We start from the raw sequence: 15,572 nt of genomic DNA on the forward strand, positions 1-15,572 counted from the left end.
TTCATGGTTTCTTTGCCTTTCCTCATCTCCCCCTGCCCCCCACCAACCAGTTCCGCCAGGGGACCTTCATGCATTCCCCATGACACTGCTCGGGGTTGTCTTTGCTAAACGTGTCTTCCCCAACCGGTACTTTTTGGCTCTAGAAAACGGAATGAGCCTCTGTAGCATGAGGCCTGTGACCACTCAAGTGCAAGGGGACACCCTCACTCCTGAAGGATCTAGCTTTTTGGGGAACAAGGTCTTGCCTTATATTCAGACTCATGCAGTTCTTAGCACTTGAGCCTCTGGAGTCCTGGGCATCTGTCCAGGCACTGTCCTTGGCTTGGATCCCTGTCCCTGCTCTCCTGCTGCCCCAGGCTGGGTTGGGTGTGGGCCCCCTGCCGCCGCCATGCGGGTTACCAGGTAATCGTTCAACTCCTGCTGCGGGACCTGCTCCTGAGAGTCCCAGGAGCCCCCAGAGGGAGGAGCACCACCTCCATTGTATAGACGAGGACAACCAGGCACAGGGAGGCCAGGGGTCAGCCTAAGCGCCCCAGCGGCAGAGCAAAGGCTGTGTGCTGTGGAATTCTCTCAAAGGTCTTCGTGCTCAAGGCCCTGAGAGGGCACTACCGTTCGCCTTCCCTTGGCATTACCCTGCCCTGCTGGCCCTGGGGTCCTGAGGAGTGGCCAAGCCCTGGGCCATACCCCCTCCCGTTATCTGGGCCCCACCTCTGGCTCCCGGGGACTTTGGGTAAAGGGACAGGAGTCCCTCTCCTAGCCTCGGAGAGAAGAGGACACATAGTCCCCAGCCTCGTGGGGCTGTGAGGAGGCTCAGTCAGGCCTGACAGTCCCCAGTGCCTGGCATAGGTTAGTTCTGCTTGACCAGTGCCTTGGTCCAGTTGGCACCTTCCTGTGCCCCCCAGGCTGGGGCCCTCTGTCTTCCTCCATCACCAGCTTATGGGCCCGGGTCTGGGCTGGTTTCCAGCCATGGTCTCCTTCTTTCTCCACCCACTGTCCTGGGTTGTCTGACTGGGTGTGTTGTTGGGGCTGGGTGCTTGGCTACAGGGGCTCCTCTGGAAACCTCTGCTCTGCCATTTAGTGGTCTGGTGACCTTAACCTCTCTGAGCTTCAGTTTCCTTATCTGAAAAATGGAGAAAACCACAGGACCCACCGTCCTGTGACTGTCACAAGTCAGCCAGTTCACCTCATCCACAGGCTCAGTGGCCTTTCCCACCCTCACCCCCCTGGCATCCTGCTCTTAGGGTTTCGCCCCCGCCTTCCTTAGAGCCAGCATCCCTCGGAGAGCGAGACGTCTCTCCACAAACAGCCTATTTGATTTGGGCAGGACACCCTGGCCCTGCTGGGCCTGGGAGGGCGGGACACATACAGGGCTCTGATCGGCTAGCTGCATGACCTAGTCTGGTGGCCCCTGGCAGCACCTGGGGCTGGGCTGGGCTGAGCAAGGCTGCTTGGCCACACTGTTGTTGGTTCGTGAAGGTGGCGGCCTTGAGTGTGAGCTACACACCAACACAGCAGAGGCTACGTGGCCCCACAGCCCTCGGGGAGAGTCGGTCTCACTCACAGCCCATGGGACAGGGAGGCCCAAGTCTGTGGAGATGCAGCCATGGGTCTGGTGCCATTCCTGGCCAAGTGCCCCGAGGTTGGCGCTGGCCCGTGGCTCCCTGGCCTAAGTCCGAGCACCCTCCTCCTGGCTGCTCTGGGAGCCTTTGAACTCACCGGCTGCTTGGACCATGGTTCCCAGATGCAGGGGAAGCTGGGAGAAGGCAGAGCCAGGCGTGTGCCCCAAACTGCCTGCCCCCGGGGCCGAAACACCTCTTCACCGACAAATTTCCCCTTTATTAATCACCTTGCACGTTACTGTTACACAACCATGAACGTGGTTCAGGAATCAAACTGAACGGAAGCGAGTGAGTTGGGGCTCACGGGCCACATCGTCCAAAAGAGCACGGCAGGGGAAGATCGTACTTCCATGCAGGGCGGGCTGAGGCGAGGCCTTGGGCTTCCCTTACCAGCACACCTTGCACCCTGGCCTCAGCCTTGGAGAGGCCTGGAGCCCCTGGCCCTAGACAGTCCTGCCTCTAGATCCTTGGGAGCCTGGGGATTCGGATACAGACACCAGCCCAGCAGTGCAGAGGGCAGGGGGCTGGCTAGAGCCGAGCTAGCAAGAAAAGGACTTTCCGGTCTAGTGACCTGGTGAGGGACAGGGACAGGCTCCTCTGGTTCCTCTCCCTGCAGGAGGGCGCCTGGGTGGCACAGCGGGCGCCCGGGTCTTAGCCTCTGGACTCAGCCCGGGACTCGGGCCCCAGCAAATGCTGGCGAAGACCCACGGAAGGCACTGGCTCAGGCCTGCAGGCCTCTGCTGGGGGATGCCTGGGGGTGGGGGGCGGTCGGGGGCAGAGGAGCGGCACCCTGGTGGGCTGCCCACCCCCGGTGGCTTGGCTGTGACGCTGGCAGGCCTGAGCACAGGGGGCTCACAGCTTGGCCCGAGGGTGGTGCTGGAGCAGAGCGCGCATGTCCAGGAGAGCCTTCTCCAGGTAGTGCGCCAGACGGGCCGCGTTGGTCTCGGCACAGCTGTTATAGGCCGACACGGAGAAGTTGATGTGCGTCTCCATGGGGTTGTAGCAAACGCCATAGCCATCCGGGACCACGGGCCCAAAGAACATGACGCAGTCTGTCTTGGCAGGGACCTGGGGACAGCACAGGACTAAGCACGGGACTTCTGTCCTACCCCACCAGCCTGCCTTTCCGCAGCGCTGCTTCCACTGCGCTCGGCCCGAGGTGCCCTTTCCCCCCTTCTCCAGCGGGCGGGTTACTTCGTCTGCTCCTTGGGGGGCACTTCCGGCGTCAACCCTTCCTGGAGTCTTCCTTGCCACTCCTGAGGGAGCCGCGCCCTCCCGGAGGCTCCCCCGACCCTCGGCACTTTGCAGGGGGCCATCGCCGCCTCCGTCCCCGTGCTTCCGGCCTACGCTGTCCCCTCCTCCCAAGGGACAGGGATGGTGGTCTGTTCCTGCTGTTTCCCAGTGCCCGGCATAGGATGGCCTGACTCAGATGTTCCTTCGTGTCTGACCGGTGAACGAACCACGTCGATTCTCCTGTGAGGGGGGCCCTGACCCCTTCTCAGCCTGCCTGAGTCACGGCGAGGCCCCCCGGGCCCTGCTCTTCACCGGAACTCAGCCGTTTCAGCATTGACCCGGGGTGGCCCAAATGGGTCACACCACGACCAAGTCTGGCCATGTTCTGGACCCGGGCTCTATTCGGTGCAGCCTTCGTCCAGCTCTAGCGGGGGCTGTTCTGTCCCACCCCAGGGCACCTAGGGCAGTGGCAGGGGCCCGGAGGGCAGGAAAACCCACCTGGCTGGTGGAGAGGTTGAAATGCATAGCGATGGCGTAGGAGGTGTCCATGAAGATGTCGGGCATGCTCACCAGGTCCTCAATGGCCTGCAGCTTCAGGCCCAGCAGGTGCCGGTCAAAGGCCTCCCCACGGATAGCCTGTGAGAGGGGACCGTCAGGGGCAGGGGCTGCAGGCCCAGAGGGTGCACCCCTAGCCCTCCTGAAAAGCCTGTGGCAGCAACGTCCCTTCCACACAGCGGTCCCTCGGACTCATGAGACCAGAGGGTCCAGACAGGAGAGCCCTCGCTTCACAGATGGAGAAACTGAGGCTCAGGGACCTGCCCAGGGAGGGGACAGGGCAGGATTTAAGGACACAGGCCTGCAGCTGGGTGGCCTGGCCCCATCCCGGCCACGGGGCCTTGGCAGGTCACTTACATCTTGGAGTCTCGGGGTCTTCATCTGTAACATGGGGATGGGTACTGAATGTCCCTCCCGGGGTGGCAGTGGGAGCAAAATGGACAGCTGCAGGTAACATGGGCAGAGCCTGGCACACACAGGTGCTCAGAGCCAGATGGGAACCTAGACCTCCCGCCCTTGACTGCAGCCCAAGCTGTCAGAGGGCGGGGACCCCGCTGTTGGCCAGACCATGCAAGCCCTCAGCATCCGGGGCCCCGGGGCCATCGAGGGGAGAACACGATGCGAGCGCCAGAGGCTAACCTGGGACCAAAACAAAGTCACTGAGCTCAGTCTTGGTTTCCCCAACTTTAAAATGGGGATATTCAGCCTTACTCCAGGGGCCCTGGGTGCCCCCTGGTTTGGAGAGGAGTGGTTCATGCGAAGGGGGAGCGGCTGCAGGGATGGACAGCTGGGCAACGCCAAGGGTCAAGCAAATGGGGACAGCAGGGGTTCGCTCACCTGGTCCGTGTAGGCTCGGTGGGCTTGCACGGCCTTCCGCAGCAGGTCCACCTTCTGGTGCTCCTAAGAGGGGTGAGGGAGTTGAAGTGTATGTTCCCTCCCCGTTCCTGCCACCTACCGCAATGGCCCGCTCCACCCGGCACTAGATCCGAGGTCCTCGAGAGCAGTCCTCCCCTGTTGGCCCTCAACCAAGGCCTGACACGCAGGCAGACGCTCCCTGCTGATGAGCGAATGAACCAATAGTTCCCTTTTGCCCTTGGCTGCCAGAAAGCTCAGGGCCAAATTCACGACTCCACCTTCTGTTAGATTCCCAGTGCCCACCCCGGGGGCCGGGGAGGGGGGGGGTTGGAATACAGTAGGTGCTCAATCAGTGTGTAGTGACAGAACGTACAGGAAGGGAGATGGCTCAAGGCCAGCTTGCCTGCCCTCGCCCCGGACCTCTCACCGACACGTTGGAGTCATCCATGGCCTTGACGAAGGTCAGTGAGTCCACGGAGGCCGAGCGGATGGTGTCGGTGCGGCCCAGGTGGAACATGCGCAGGGAGGCGCTCTCGTACGTGGCACACGCCTGCTTGTAGATCCTGGGTGCGGGAGGGGGCTGAGCACACCCCCCGGCAGGCTGCCCCCCTCCACCCCCAGGTCTCCTCCCTCCTCCCCTGGCAGGCCCTGGGGCGTGGCGCACCTGTAGTAGGCCAGCTGTAGTGCCATCTGGATGAAGGCGTCCGGGCTCAGCTTCTCCGACTTGGGGAAGTCTTTCCCAAAATGGTGGAACACCATCACCATGATGTCCAGGTCCTGGATCATGCTGGGGGGTGGGAGAGAGGTGGGTGAGGAGCAGGCACCTGGCAGCCCCTGCCAACCCCAGGGGAGGCCCCGGGGAAGGCCCAAGAGCGGTCTCAGAACCAGCCAGGTGCCACGATCGACCGGGAACAGGAGCCTGCCGGGCTCGAGGAGCACAGTCCCCTAACCTGACTTAACCCACCCGATATGCCGCGCTTACATGCTGAGATTCTGCTTGGCCTTTTCAATGTCGCTCTTGATCTCAGGGGTGATGTTGAACCGCAGCTTCTTGGGCATGGGCAGGGGCACCATGGGGGACCGCATAAGCTCGGGTTTCTTCCTGCGTGGGACACGGGGGCCTCAGGCTCATGCTGGGGCCTCGGGAGCCTGGGTCCACCCCTGGGACTGAGGTGGGGGGCATGGGTTCCTGAGGCCGGAGGGAGCCAGCCTGGGGAGACTGTGCGTTTGTTCTTTAGAAAACTGCCTTCGCTCCAGTTTCCAAGTGGCCACATGGAGGAGGCCTGGAGAGGGGAAGGGACTTGTCCAAGGTCAAGTAGCTGGGAAGCGGCAGAGCCGGAACTCAAACCGGGTCTGATGACGCTAAACCCATGCCTTCTTTTGGCTTCCTTTGAAAACACAGATTTGCAGGCACAAGGGAGAATGGCGTTTCTCCATGACTATCACCTGTCACCAGGAGCTCGGGAGCCGGGTGGAGGGTGGGACAGGCACACTCACGTGAACTCAATGACATGGTCCACGAGGGCAATGATGGGGGGTCCCTCCGCTGCTGCATGCTCGTAAACAAGCCCGCAGGAGCCATCTTCGGCCACGATGAACTGTGGAAGGGAGAGGGACCCGTCAGCCCCGGGTCCCTGGGGCCACTCTCTGCTGGTTGGGTCCCGTGGGAAGGGCCTCTCTGAAGCCATCTCAGGGGTTATGCTGACTTTATTATTGTTTTTAATAACAGCTAACACTCACCAGGGGCCTTGGGCCCATTTCAGGCCACGACACGTCCCATACTCGTATACCGCGTCGAGTCCCTATAATGACTCCTCCCTGGGAGTCATTCCACAGGCGCAAAGAGGGAAAGTCACGGCCAAGACCGCGCCGCTCTGCCTGGCCCCACATCCCAGCTCTCTCGGTTGTGCTGACGAGGTGACAGCGGTTTCTGGGCCGGGCCCAGTAATGACAGGCTGACTGCCTGGTAATTACAGCCGCGTCCACCTGCTGGCCTCCCACCTGCTTTACTAGCTGGGAGGCCAGGGACGCCCGGGCGAGGGGCAGGAAGTCCTGCGTGGGCCAAGTTTGGGTGTGCGTCCTGGGTGGGAGTCGGGGCTCCGCCAAGTCCCCACCTGCAGCGTCTTGTCGAACCAACGATTGCCGCTGTTCAGTTTGCCACCACCCCCGTGCAGCATCTGGCCGGCCACGTGACGGCGGTACACATCCTCCGAGACGCGGGGCACGGGTGCGTCCAGGCACATGGTGAAGATGCTCTTCTGGATGGAGCGGACCGACTCCCGGTTCACCTTGTCTAGGGTGGCGTGTGGGAGGGGCGCGAGACGGGGGGGCGGGGTGCATGTCAGGCCCGGGGAAGCCTCAGAGGCTTCCAGAGCATTCACGGGCGCTGGGCGAGGGCTGCAGAGGCAGCTTTGCACTCAACAGGGCCTCGTGACAGGGTTGGTGGCAGAGCGGTGAACACAGCTGCCTTCTGACAGGGCCCTGTAGCCCCCTAGCGCTCCACGAGCCGGGGCCCGATACCGGACCCACGTTAGAAACGAGGCAACGGGGGCGCCTGCCTGCCTCAGTCAGAAGAGCATGTGACTCTTGGTCTAGGGGTTGTGATCCCAAGCCTCACGTTGGGTGTAGAGATTACTAAAAGATAAACTTAAAAAAAAAAAAAAACCAGGAAACCGAAGCCCCAGGTCACACGGAGAGCCAGCGTGATAGTCAGGGATCCAACACAGGGGTTCGACTCCAGGGACGACGCCCCTGACCAACAAAGGATTTGGAAAGAATGTGGAGGCAGAGGTGGGGTCTGCAGCCAGAGGGCTTGACTCTTACCGTAACTTGCTACTTAATACAGGGAAACTAAACCCAGCCAAGCCTCAGTCCCCTCATCTGTGAAATGGGCCAACAGCACCCGCTCCGAGTTGAGAGGATTCAGGGAGAAACGTGGCCGCTCAGGGCCTGGTGTGGGCAGAGGCCAAGACGTGGGCCTCTCCTCCTTCTTCCACCGCCCCCCCCCCCCACGGGCACCTTTGATGAGGGTGCTGTAGGCCTTGGCCCAGGAGTTGCGGTGGTTGGAGGTGAGGATGCCCACGGGCTCTTTGTTGGTTTGCAGCGATGAGTTCCAGATCTTCTCCAGCTGCACGAAAATCTGATCTGACGTCAGGGGTGTCCCATCGCTGTGGTACACGTCCAGCTCAAAAAACTATCCGGGCACGGCAAGTGGGGAGAAGGGAGGTGGGTGAGGGTCTCAGACAGGCAGCAGTCACCTCCCACCCCAGCCTCCTCCTGGCCCCGGCAGCCCAGAAGTCACAGCCAGTGCCAGTCGGGGTCCTGCCGAGGGATGAGTCAGGCTACAGGGGCGAGAGGTGGGGAGGTCCTTGCATTGCTCTCCCCAGGCTGGGCAGGCCCACGGCCCCTCCTGGGTGCCCTCCGGCTGGGGCCTAGCCAGGCACCCAGTAGAGATGCCCGGGGCACGCCTGATCCCAGGGACACAGGGGCATGCGTGTTGGGGAAGCTGACTTTTGGCCCTGCGCCCTCCTCCCCTGGGGAAGTGGGGGGAGCCCACCCACTTGGTAGTTGTGCACCACGGTGATGTGCATGGGCGGCTTCTTGTTCTTGCTGAAGCTGATGACCGAGTCCTGCTTGGGGCCCGGCACGCGGCAGGAGGACAGGATCTGATAGTACTGGTTCATGCACAGCGGCTTACCCCCCAGGTACTCCACGGGCAGGGTCTCGCTGCGGGGGCAGAGGGACAGTGAGGGGGCCACCAGGCAACGGAGCAGGGTGGAGGACAAGACCACCAGGGAGCTGCTGCTGGGCACCGCTGGGAGCCGGGCCAGGCTGAGAAGGGGCTTAGGCGAGGGGCGTCCCTACCCCGACTCAGTGTGAGCGGGAGGTGCGTCGGGGCTGCTCAGGGGGCCTGTATCCCACCCTGGGCGGGCCCTTCTTGAGTCGCCCCGGAAACTCGCTCCCCTCGGCACTTCAGTTAAGCCACAGAAGAGAGGAGGCGGTGAGTCAGCCTCCGGGGTCCTCTTTGGCTGGGACAGTGTCACCAGGAGGCGGTCCCAGCAGCTGGGGCAGAGGACCTAAGTGTCCCAATCCCCATACTGTCTCTCCAACCCCAACAGAGGCGATCTGGACCTGTCCAACACCCGGCTGCGACACTGGAGACGCTGGACACGCTGGGCCCAGGCTGGAGTGGCTGCGGGGATGGGGGGGGGGGGGGGGAGGCGGGGCGGGGGAGGCTGCCCACCTGTCAATCATGGTTTTGAAATCCAACACGCCCTCGATGAATTTGGCAGCAAACCTGGGGGGACCAATGAGAGATCAGAACCTGTTGGGACACCCCAAGGGAGGTCCCAGGCCAGGGACACCAGTGGGGTGAGGGGAAGGCCTAGCCAAGGGAGGAGACAGATTGCTTCACTCTGAACCCACTGCTGGCAGAAAGCCTGAAGGAGTTCAAGTGTAGGACCTGTGTTTGAGTCCTGGCTTGCCCTTCTGAGCCAGCTTTCTCTTATCTCTAGAGGGAGGGTCCCAAGAGGGCCCAGGGAGACGCTTTGGGCCAGGGACACCTACATGCTGGAAGGATGTAGGTGTAATGAATGGGAGCGCGATTATGGCTGGTTTATTCATTGGTACTGGCTGATTTCACCCACAAAGGGCCTGAGGCCCTGAACCACAGCCTGGAGCCTGGAAGGAGGTCACCCCTTCTCTGAAGCGTCAGTTAGAGAGGGACCCGGGACCTTGGGGGATGGGGAGTATAAACAGGAGGGCAGCGGCTCAGGGTGTCCTCTCTGATAGGTACCTTCCTGTTTGGGGGCCGCTGTGTCTTCCGGGCCATCTCCCTCAACCGGGCCTTCCTGCTTGGGTCGTCCGGACCACACCAGTCAGGCCTGACACCTGGTCTGCCCCTGGCTCCCAACATGGGGACCACTGGCTAGAGCCTGAGCCTGAATTCTTGGATGCCCCGGCCCCTTTAAGAGAAGCAGGTGGTGGCCCTGGGTGTCTGGTCCTTGGGCAGGAGATCCCTGTCACTGGTATTTTTATCCCTGGTAGTATTGGAACAGAGGCCAGGGCAAGTGACACGGCCGAAAGTGGAAAAGGGGATGGTGTACAAAGGTCACTCCTGGGACCAGCTGGAGAGAGAGGAGGGGCTGAAGTGTCAGAATGAGGTGAGGGGTAGCCTCAGGTTCACAGAGAGGGAGGGGATACGGTCCACAACGTGATTAACAGTTTTGAAACTTTAGAGCCAGGAAGACCCCGCTTCAGCCAATCCTGAAAGGTGACATCGGGCAAGTCCTTTCGTTGCTCTGAGCCTCAGTTTCCCGATGTGTGGCATAGGGATGATGCTCCCTACTTCGTAAGGCTGTGTGGGGCGGCGGGGGGTGGGGAGGAGGTGGCCGATGAAAGATAATGAACAGGACTGGGGCCCCTGCCATCTCCCGGGGGATTGGACATCAGGGCCTTGGACATGCCCAGAGCCCTGTCACTCACCGGAGCTGTCCCTGCAAGTCCACAAAGTCCTGCTTGGGCAGTGCTACACCAGGGCTGGAGTAGATGACCAGGGGCTGGCGGTACTGGAGGTAGGCTGTTTTGAGCCACCACTCGGACAGCTGGAGAAAGGACCACAGCCTGTGAGGAGCGGGTGGGGACGTGGCTGGGTCCCCTCTGCCCCCTCGATACTGCACGGAGTCTCCAAGAGAACGCTCAGAGCCTCTGAGCCTCCCGCCCCCTTAAAAACCAACCTGTGGCACCTCAGCGTTTCCTCTTAGCCTGAGGCAATCAACATTAGCAAGACAAATTAGACAACACTGCGGAGCAAAGGAGCCAATGATTCTAGAGAGAAAAGGACTGAAGGACGGCCAGGAAATGGGGGAGGGGGGAGGGGAAGAGGCAGAAATGTGGATCACTTTCCTTCATCTTACACACTTTTGGGCAATGATTTTACTATTTTTAGAAAGAAAAATATATGAATGACAGAAAAGGAAAAATCTATATAAAGTCAAAGTCTGATGAATGTATTTTTGACGGTTCCAGGTAGACATTCTCTGGGGAGGCAGGAGCCCAGGGTTCAGTGCAGTTCTTGGGACCCTGGTCCTCCCTGGCCACGGTTTTGTTGGGTGTCAGACTGGGGAGCAGACACTCCCTTGGATCTCAAGGTCAGGGACATCTAGGGAAAGCTCCCTGCGAGGATAAGTCACTGCCCTAGTGACAAGATGTGGGTGCCACATCCTGTGTCTCCATCTGGTGGTCTGTCCTCTGCCCAAGGGGCTATTTCCATCGGGTGAGCAGTCTCTCTGGGGACCAGCCATGGCCAGGCTGTTAAAGACCCCTGTCTCGGGGCTGTGCAGACTCCCAAGTAACTATCACCCTTGAGCCTTACGTGCTGACTGTAATATCCCCCTCACTCTGCCCCCGCAAGCGCCTCTCTGGCAGGTCTCTCAATCCCAGGGACCCCAGACCCCCACTGTGTTTCCTATCCCATCTCAAACAGCCGTGGGACGTGCCTCTTCACCACACAGGCTCCCCTTGGGGCACAGCTAGCCTGTGGCGCTAGGCCACCAGCCTTGGGCTCTTGGCAAGGCAAGAGGGACGATGACAGGCCCAGGGTGCACAGTGGGCCAGCAAGCAACTGCTGTCTGCTGACTTGTGGCCCAAGGACAAGGCTCCTGGTCAGCCAGACCCTCTCTCCTGTGGATCAGGGAGGGGCAGACAGGAATTCCCTCCCCTTGGTGACAGCCAGGCTGCCCTTCAGCCAGGGGCCCCCACTCCATCAGGGATCTCAGGGCCTCTGACCAGAGTTTGGGAAATACAGGGAAACCCTGCAGATGTGGGCATTCCCCCTGTTGAGAATCTGCTGGGCCTTGTGAGCGGAGAAGGAGGTAGCCCCACCCTTTTAGCTAGAAGTTTCTGTCGGAAAAAGAAATTCCTGGCTAAAAATGGAGGGAAACTGCCAGACCACAGACTCCTGAAGTGCCTGCCGAGGCTCAGTACATGACGCCCACCCGTTGAGGACTCCCCGCTCCCATGTACCCCACTCAGAAGAGCATCTCCCACTTTACAGGGCCACAAGCTGGCTGTGGTTCTCTCCCAGAGAACCTGCTCCCCGCTCGGCCATCCCCTTCTTGGTCAGTCTCCCCCATCCTCCCCCAACTGCCCCTCCCCAAATGCCCCTGCCGTTGCTTTAAGTCAGGACTGCTCTCTATCAGTAGGTGCCATTAGTGCTGCCTCTAGAACGCATCCTGACCCTGACCGCGGGAGATGCCCGCACCAGCCTCCTCGCATGCCTCCCGCCCCCATTCCTGCTTCCCTCCCAGCAGTCAGGGTGGTCCTTTCCAACTACGTTCAGATGTAAGAAGCCCACAGGAGAGTGCATGGGGCGTCAGTGTGGACCTGTGTGACAGGCGATTCGATCTGTCACTGAACAACACAAATGCCCTGCTTTAGGCCATCCTGTGGCCAGCCCCCCTCCCACTGAACTCCAGCCCACCTTCCTTGCTCTGATGCCCCCCGCCCCAGCCCCAAGCCGCTGCACTAAATTCCAGCCTCTGTCCCTGGACACGCTGGGCCGTTGCCACCTTTCCCCGTGTTGTTCCCTGTCTCAGATCCAACACCGCCTCCTCCCTGCCCTCCCAGCCCACTCGGCCTCAAACCACTGCCATATTCCCCTCTCCTCTTCTCCTGGCAAGCTTCGCTGCCGGAAAGAACCTCGTCCCCTCACTTGTGTCCTGTTTCCTCACCTCGATCCCCACCCTACGTTAATGTCAGCCCCAAGGGACCACGGACTGTATTCTCGCTCACTCGGGGCCCTGCCTAGTGCCAGGCACAGAGCAAGCACTGAAGAAACTGCAGGGCGCACGTGAATGCCCCCGAGTCGCAGGTATTGGAAAATTCGGTCGGTGTGAGGCCAGCGGACAAACGGGCCGCAGCGAGGGTGCTCTCATAAGCCTCCGAGAGGGCCCTGTGCCCCCCGCCCCCCTTCCTCCCCGGGCCCCTGTGGGAACGAGGAAGTCCACTCACCCAGTTCTCCATCTTCCTGGCCCTGCGCTCCAGCCCTTTCTGCAGACGCTCCCCGACGCCCCCCGCGGTCTGAAACTCTTCCACCAGCTGCTTGGTCTGGGTCCACTCCTCCTCGCTCACGATGGGCTGCAGCGCCTTGAGGTAACGGTCCAGGGACTGCTGGAGCGCAGGCACGGGCAGCCGGGGCAGCGAATCCTGGTGTGCCTTGAAGCGGCCGGAAACCTTCACCAAGGAGGAGGGCTTGAGCAAGCCCAGGGGCTTTACCTGCAGGCAGCAGAACATCTTGCTCATTCTCTCGCTGGCTCTGGAAGGCCCTGTCAATCCCCAAAGCTGCAGTACTGGGCACTTATGTGCCACTCCGTGGGGTCAGAGCTGGCCTCTTGGATGGTGCCCGCCTGGCTTCCCAGCCCTCACACTGTATACAGTGAGTGTCTCCGCCTCTCTGGGGCCTGGAGACACAGGGAGGGCTAGGGGACGGGGGGAGGTGTGGCCACTGGTCCCAGTCGGGATGGATGGCACCTGCTGGGGGCGGCAGAGCTGAGGGCGGCCTCTCACCTGTCTGGAGGCACAAGACTCCGCCTTTCTCCCCCTGGGACCAGGAGCCAGCCGGCCAGCCAGCAGTGAGGCAACTGCTCCCGCCCCCGGGGGTCCCCGCCTCCTTTTCTCCCACCCTCGCCACATTGAGAAACGAGAGGGAAGAAGAGAAAGTCAGAAAGAGCCAGAGGAGGACAGCCCCTTGGGGTGAGGGCGAAGGCTCGGTTTTTACCTGTCTGGGGGTGGGGATAGAGGGACATTGGGGCAGCCGTGTGGCAAGCGAGAGCTGAATGGCCTGGCGGGGGTGCGGGGGTGTGGTGAGAGGTGGCAGAGAAAGTCTGGGAGGCTCTGGAGGCAGGCAGAAAGAGAGGAGATCCGAGGAGCTGGAAGCAGTGGGTAGGCAAGTGGCAGAGGATCCGTTCCATACCTTCTCTTTCTGCTGCCCGTCCTCCATGGCAGGACTGAGGTTCTGAGCCCTGTCTGTCTGCCTTGGGCTGGACCTCTAAGCCTAACTGTGCTACCAAGTGGGTGAGCAGAACCTAGCAAGAGATAGCCACTTGCCCGGGCTGGAAAGAAAAGACAAGAGCCGAGATTCAGGGGGGTGGTAGGGATGGCAATGGCAATGGCTATGGTGGCCATGGCAACACCTCGGGCTGTGGCTGTGGCAGGCACCCTCTCTAGCTTCCAGGAGTGGAGGATTAGGGAGCAGGTGAGGGGGCTGGTAGTAGGCACCGGCACAGGAGGAAACCGGGAACACGTTCTCCTTTCTTCTTTGGGTGGGCTCGGTGCCAGGGAGGCAGGCCAGGAGGGATTAAAAAATCCACCTGTTGGAATCTGTATAGGTCTGTTTAATGAGCAAAAACCTGGCTGGAGGCAGAAACCGTCCGGCCACCGAGGTTACGCCACAACCCTGAAATTAGACCTGAAAATTGGGGTTGGCGCAAGGGAGCGGACGCTGAAAAGGGGCCACAAGTGGACAGTGGCTGCTAAAACCCCATCCTGTTTCCTTCCAGGACTCTTGGAGCCCTTCTGGGCCTCCCTTCCACCAAAGCCTGGTTCTCTTGAGCTGTGGCTCATTCGGCTGGCGGCTAAGAGTGAAGGACTTTGGGCGCTAAAAAAAAATACACCGAAGGAGAATGCTAGTTTTGGGATTCTGCCAGATTTGAGTCACCGGAGCCAGGGGATTCTGGCCAAGTCGCTCCTCGCCTCAGTTTCCCCAGCGGTAAAGCGATCAGGCCACCGAGAAGGTCCTAGAAGCTGTCTGTAGGAGGGGGGCACTATTTAGGTGTTGGTGACAAGGGTGAAGTGGAGCCTTCGGGTCCTGGGAGACCTGGAAGAGCCTCTGGGCCAGCGGATGGGTACCCTCAGCCCTCTGGGCCAAGTAGTATCTGAACATCCTTCTTGGCACGGACAGAAGGAGATACAAGCAGGGATATGCTTGGAGTGGACAGCAAAGGAACTCAAATCATAGGAACAGCACTGCCGGCTCCAGGCTGCCCTGCGGAGAGCACTGTGGCATAGACACAAAACTGGGGGAGGGACTGGTGGAGAAGAAGGGCAGGGGGCTGCCGCCTGAAGCCTCTGGCTAGTTCAGAGGACTTTGAGAGCAGCCCAGCTGGAGGCCTCCACATGAATTTCTCTGGCCACACACAATTCCCCAGGGGCCGTTTGATGAGCCCCAGGAGACCTGAGCAACTGGGTGAGGTTGGAGAAGTGGCTCTGGACCGGGCATAGATGGCTCAGGCTGAGCGAGCGACAGGTATGTGAGTCAGAGAATAACCGTCTGAGAGACACTGCTGGCCTCCCAGCAAATTGGTTCTGGGTCTAAGGGTGAAGGTGCAGCCTGAACCCTGGGTCCCCACTATCTTTTCCGGGTGGCAGGAATTTAGCACCACACGATGTGGGTTCGATCCGGTCTCTGACCTTGAGCCTCAGTCTCCTTTTCCAAGCGGGGTTAAGCCCCCTGCCGATCCCACCCCAGCAGCTGTTGGCTAGGCAGGACAGTGGGTGGCCTCCTGCCCCCGTCGCCTCGACGGCTTGTCACTCCATTCCGGCGCAGCCGCGTGTCTGGCTCCACTCCCGACCCACCCGCCACGTCCAGGGCCCGCCAGGCCGGTTTCCCGGCCAAACTCACCACGGTCCTGGCCGCGAAAGCCAACATCTCTGCGGCCCTCCCACGGACACAGAGTCCACTAGGTTCCTCGCGCTGGGCAAAGTCCGCGCCGCCGCCGCCGCTGGATCCTTGCTAGAGCCTCTGGACCAAGGTCGTCGAGTCACCGCGGCCGGCCGGTAGAGATGGCCCGGCGTCCACCCACCGGGCCTGGCGTCCACCCACCGGGCCTGGCGGGCCGCGGGCTGGTGGCCCCGAGGAGGAGCACTCTTGGGGCGGGCCCGGGCCGCTAGGCGCGAGCGCGGGGCGGGGCCATGGCGCGGGGCGGGGCTGGACAGGGGGCGGGGCCGAGGGCGCAGTTAGCGGTCCCGAGACCCAGCGAGGCGGTGGAACCCAGGAAGAGGGGCAAACCGCAGGCATAGCGCCCCTCTCCGTCTCCCACCTCCAAAAGTTGTCTCAGCTGTTGGACGCAGTAGTGTGCAGCCCTCTCAGTCCGCTTGGTGTCCTTGAGCGCTACTCTTAGAGCGAAAGGAAAACACAACCATGTCAACAAGGGACTGTCCGCCAATATGCTTCGGGATAGGGTCAAAGATGACAGGTGGGGGGCGCCCCGCACAAGCATGGCTGCCACGCTCCCATCACGGGGCGGACGGTGG

General features: G+C 61.2%; 1 protein-coding gene across 2 annotated transcripts; it reads right to left on the reverse strand.

Annotated features, from left to right (window-relative positions):
* Positions 1 to 1,815: 1,815 nt before the first annotated feature.
* On the reverse strand, positions 1,816 to 15,501 carry CRAT (carnitine O-acetyltransferase). 2 transcript variants are annotated; one of them, XM_045469474.1, is made up of 15 exons: positions 14,941 to 15,501; positions 13,234 to 13,372; positions 12,273 to 12,536; positions 9,747 to 9,865; positions 8,506 to 8,559; positions 7,823 to 7,988; positions 7,281 to 7,455; positions 6,377 to 6,555; positions 5,760 to 5,860; positions 5,245 to 5,364; positions 4,927 to 5,049; positions 4,690 to 4,825; positions 4,245 to 4,307; positions 3,351 to 3,488; positions 1,816 to 2,687 (listed from the first exon to the last, which is right to left on the reverse strand). In XM_045469474.1, exons 2-15 carry the CDS (start codon positions 13,258 to 13,260, stop codon positions 2,472 to 2,474), a joined length of 1,881 nt encoding a protein of 626 aa, XP_045325430.1. In that variant the 5' UTR covers positions 13,261 to 13,372; positions 14,941 to 15,501; the 3' UTR covers positions 1,816 to 2,471. The 2 variants fall into 2 exon arrangements, with proteins under 2 accessions (XP_045325430.1, XP_045325429.1); XM_045469473.1 differs by lacking the exon at positions 13,234 to 13,372.
* Positions 15,502 to 15,572: the final 71 nt, after the last annotated feature.

Source organism: Leopardus geoffroyi, chromosome D4 (genome assembly GCF_018350155.1).
Source record: "Leopardus geoffroyi isolate Oge1 chromosome D4, O.geoffroyi_Oge1_pat1.0, whole genome shotgun sequence".
Classification (NCBI taxonomy): domain Eukaryota; kingdom Metazoa; phylum Chordata; class Mammalia; order Carnivora; family Felidae; genus Leopardus; species Leopardus geoffroyi.

What these genes read in the sequence shown, in the direction of transcription:
- CRAT (XM_045469473.1), bottom strand. Translation starts at nt 14,967, where the DNA reads ATGTTGGCTTTCGCGGCCAGGACCGTG. An exon ending in CCAGGAAGATGGAGAACTGG is followed by an intron (nt 9,866 to 12,272) that starts GTGAGTGGACTT and finishes TCCTTTCTCCAG; the next exon opens with CTGTCCGAGTGGTGGCTCAA. An exon ending in GACCATGTCATTGAGTTCAC is followed by an intron (nt 5,365 to 5,759) that starts GTGAGTGTGCCT and finishes TGTCCCACGCAG; the next exon opens with GAAGAAACCCGAGCTTATGC.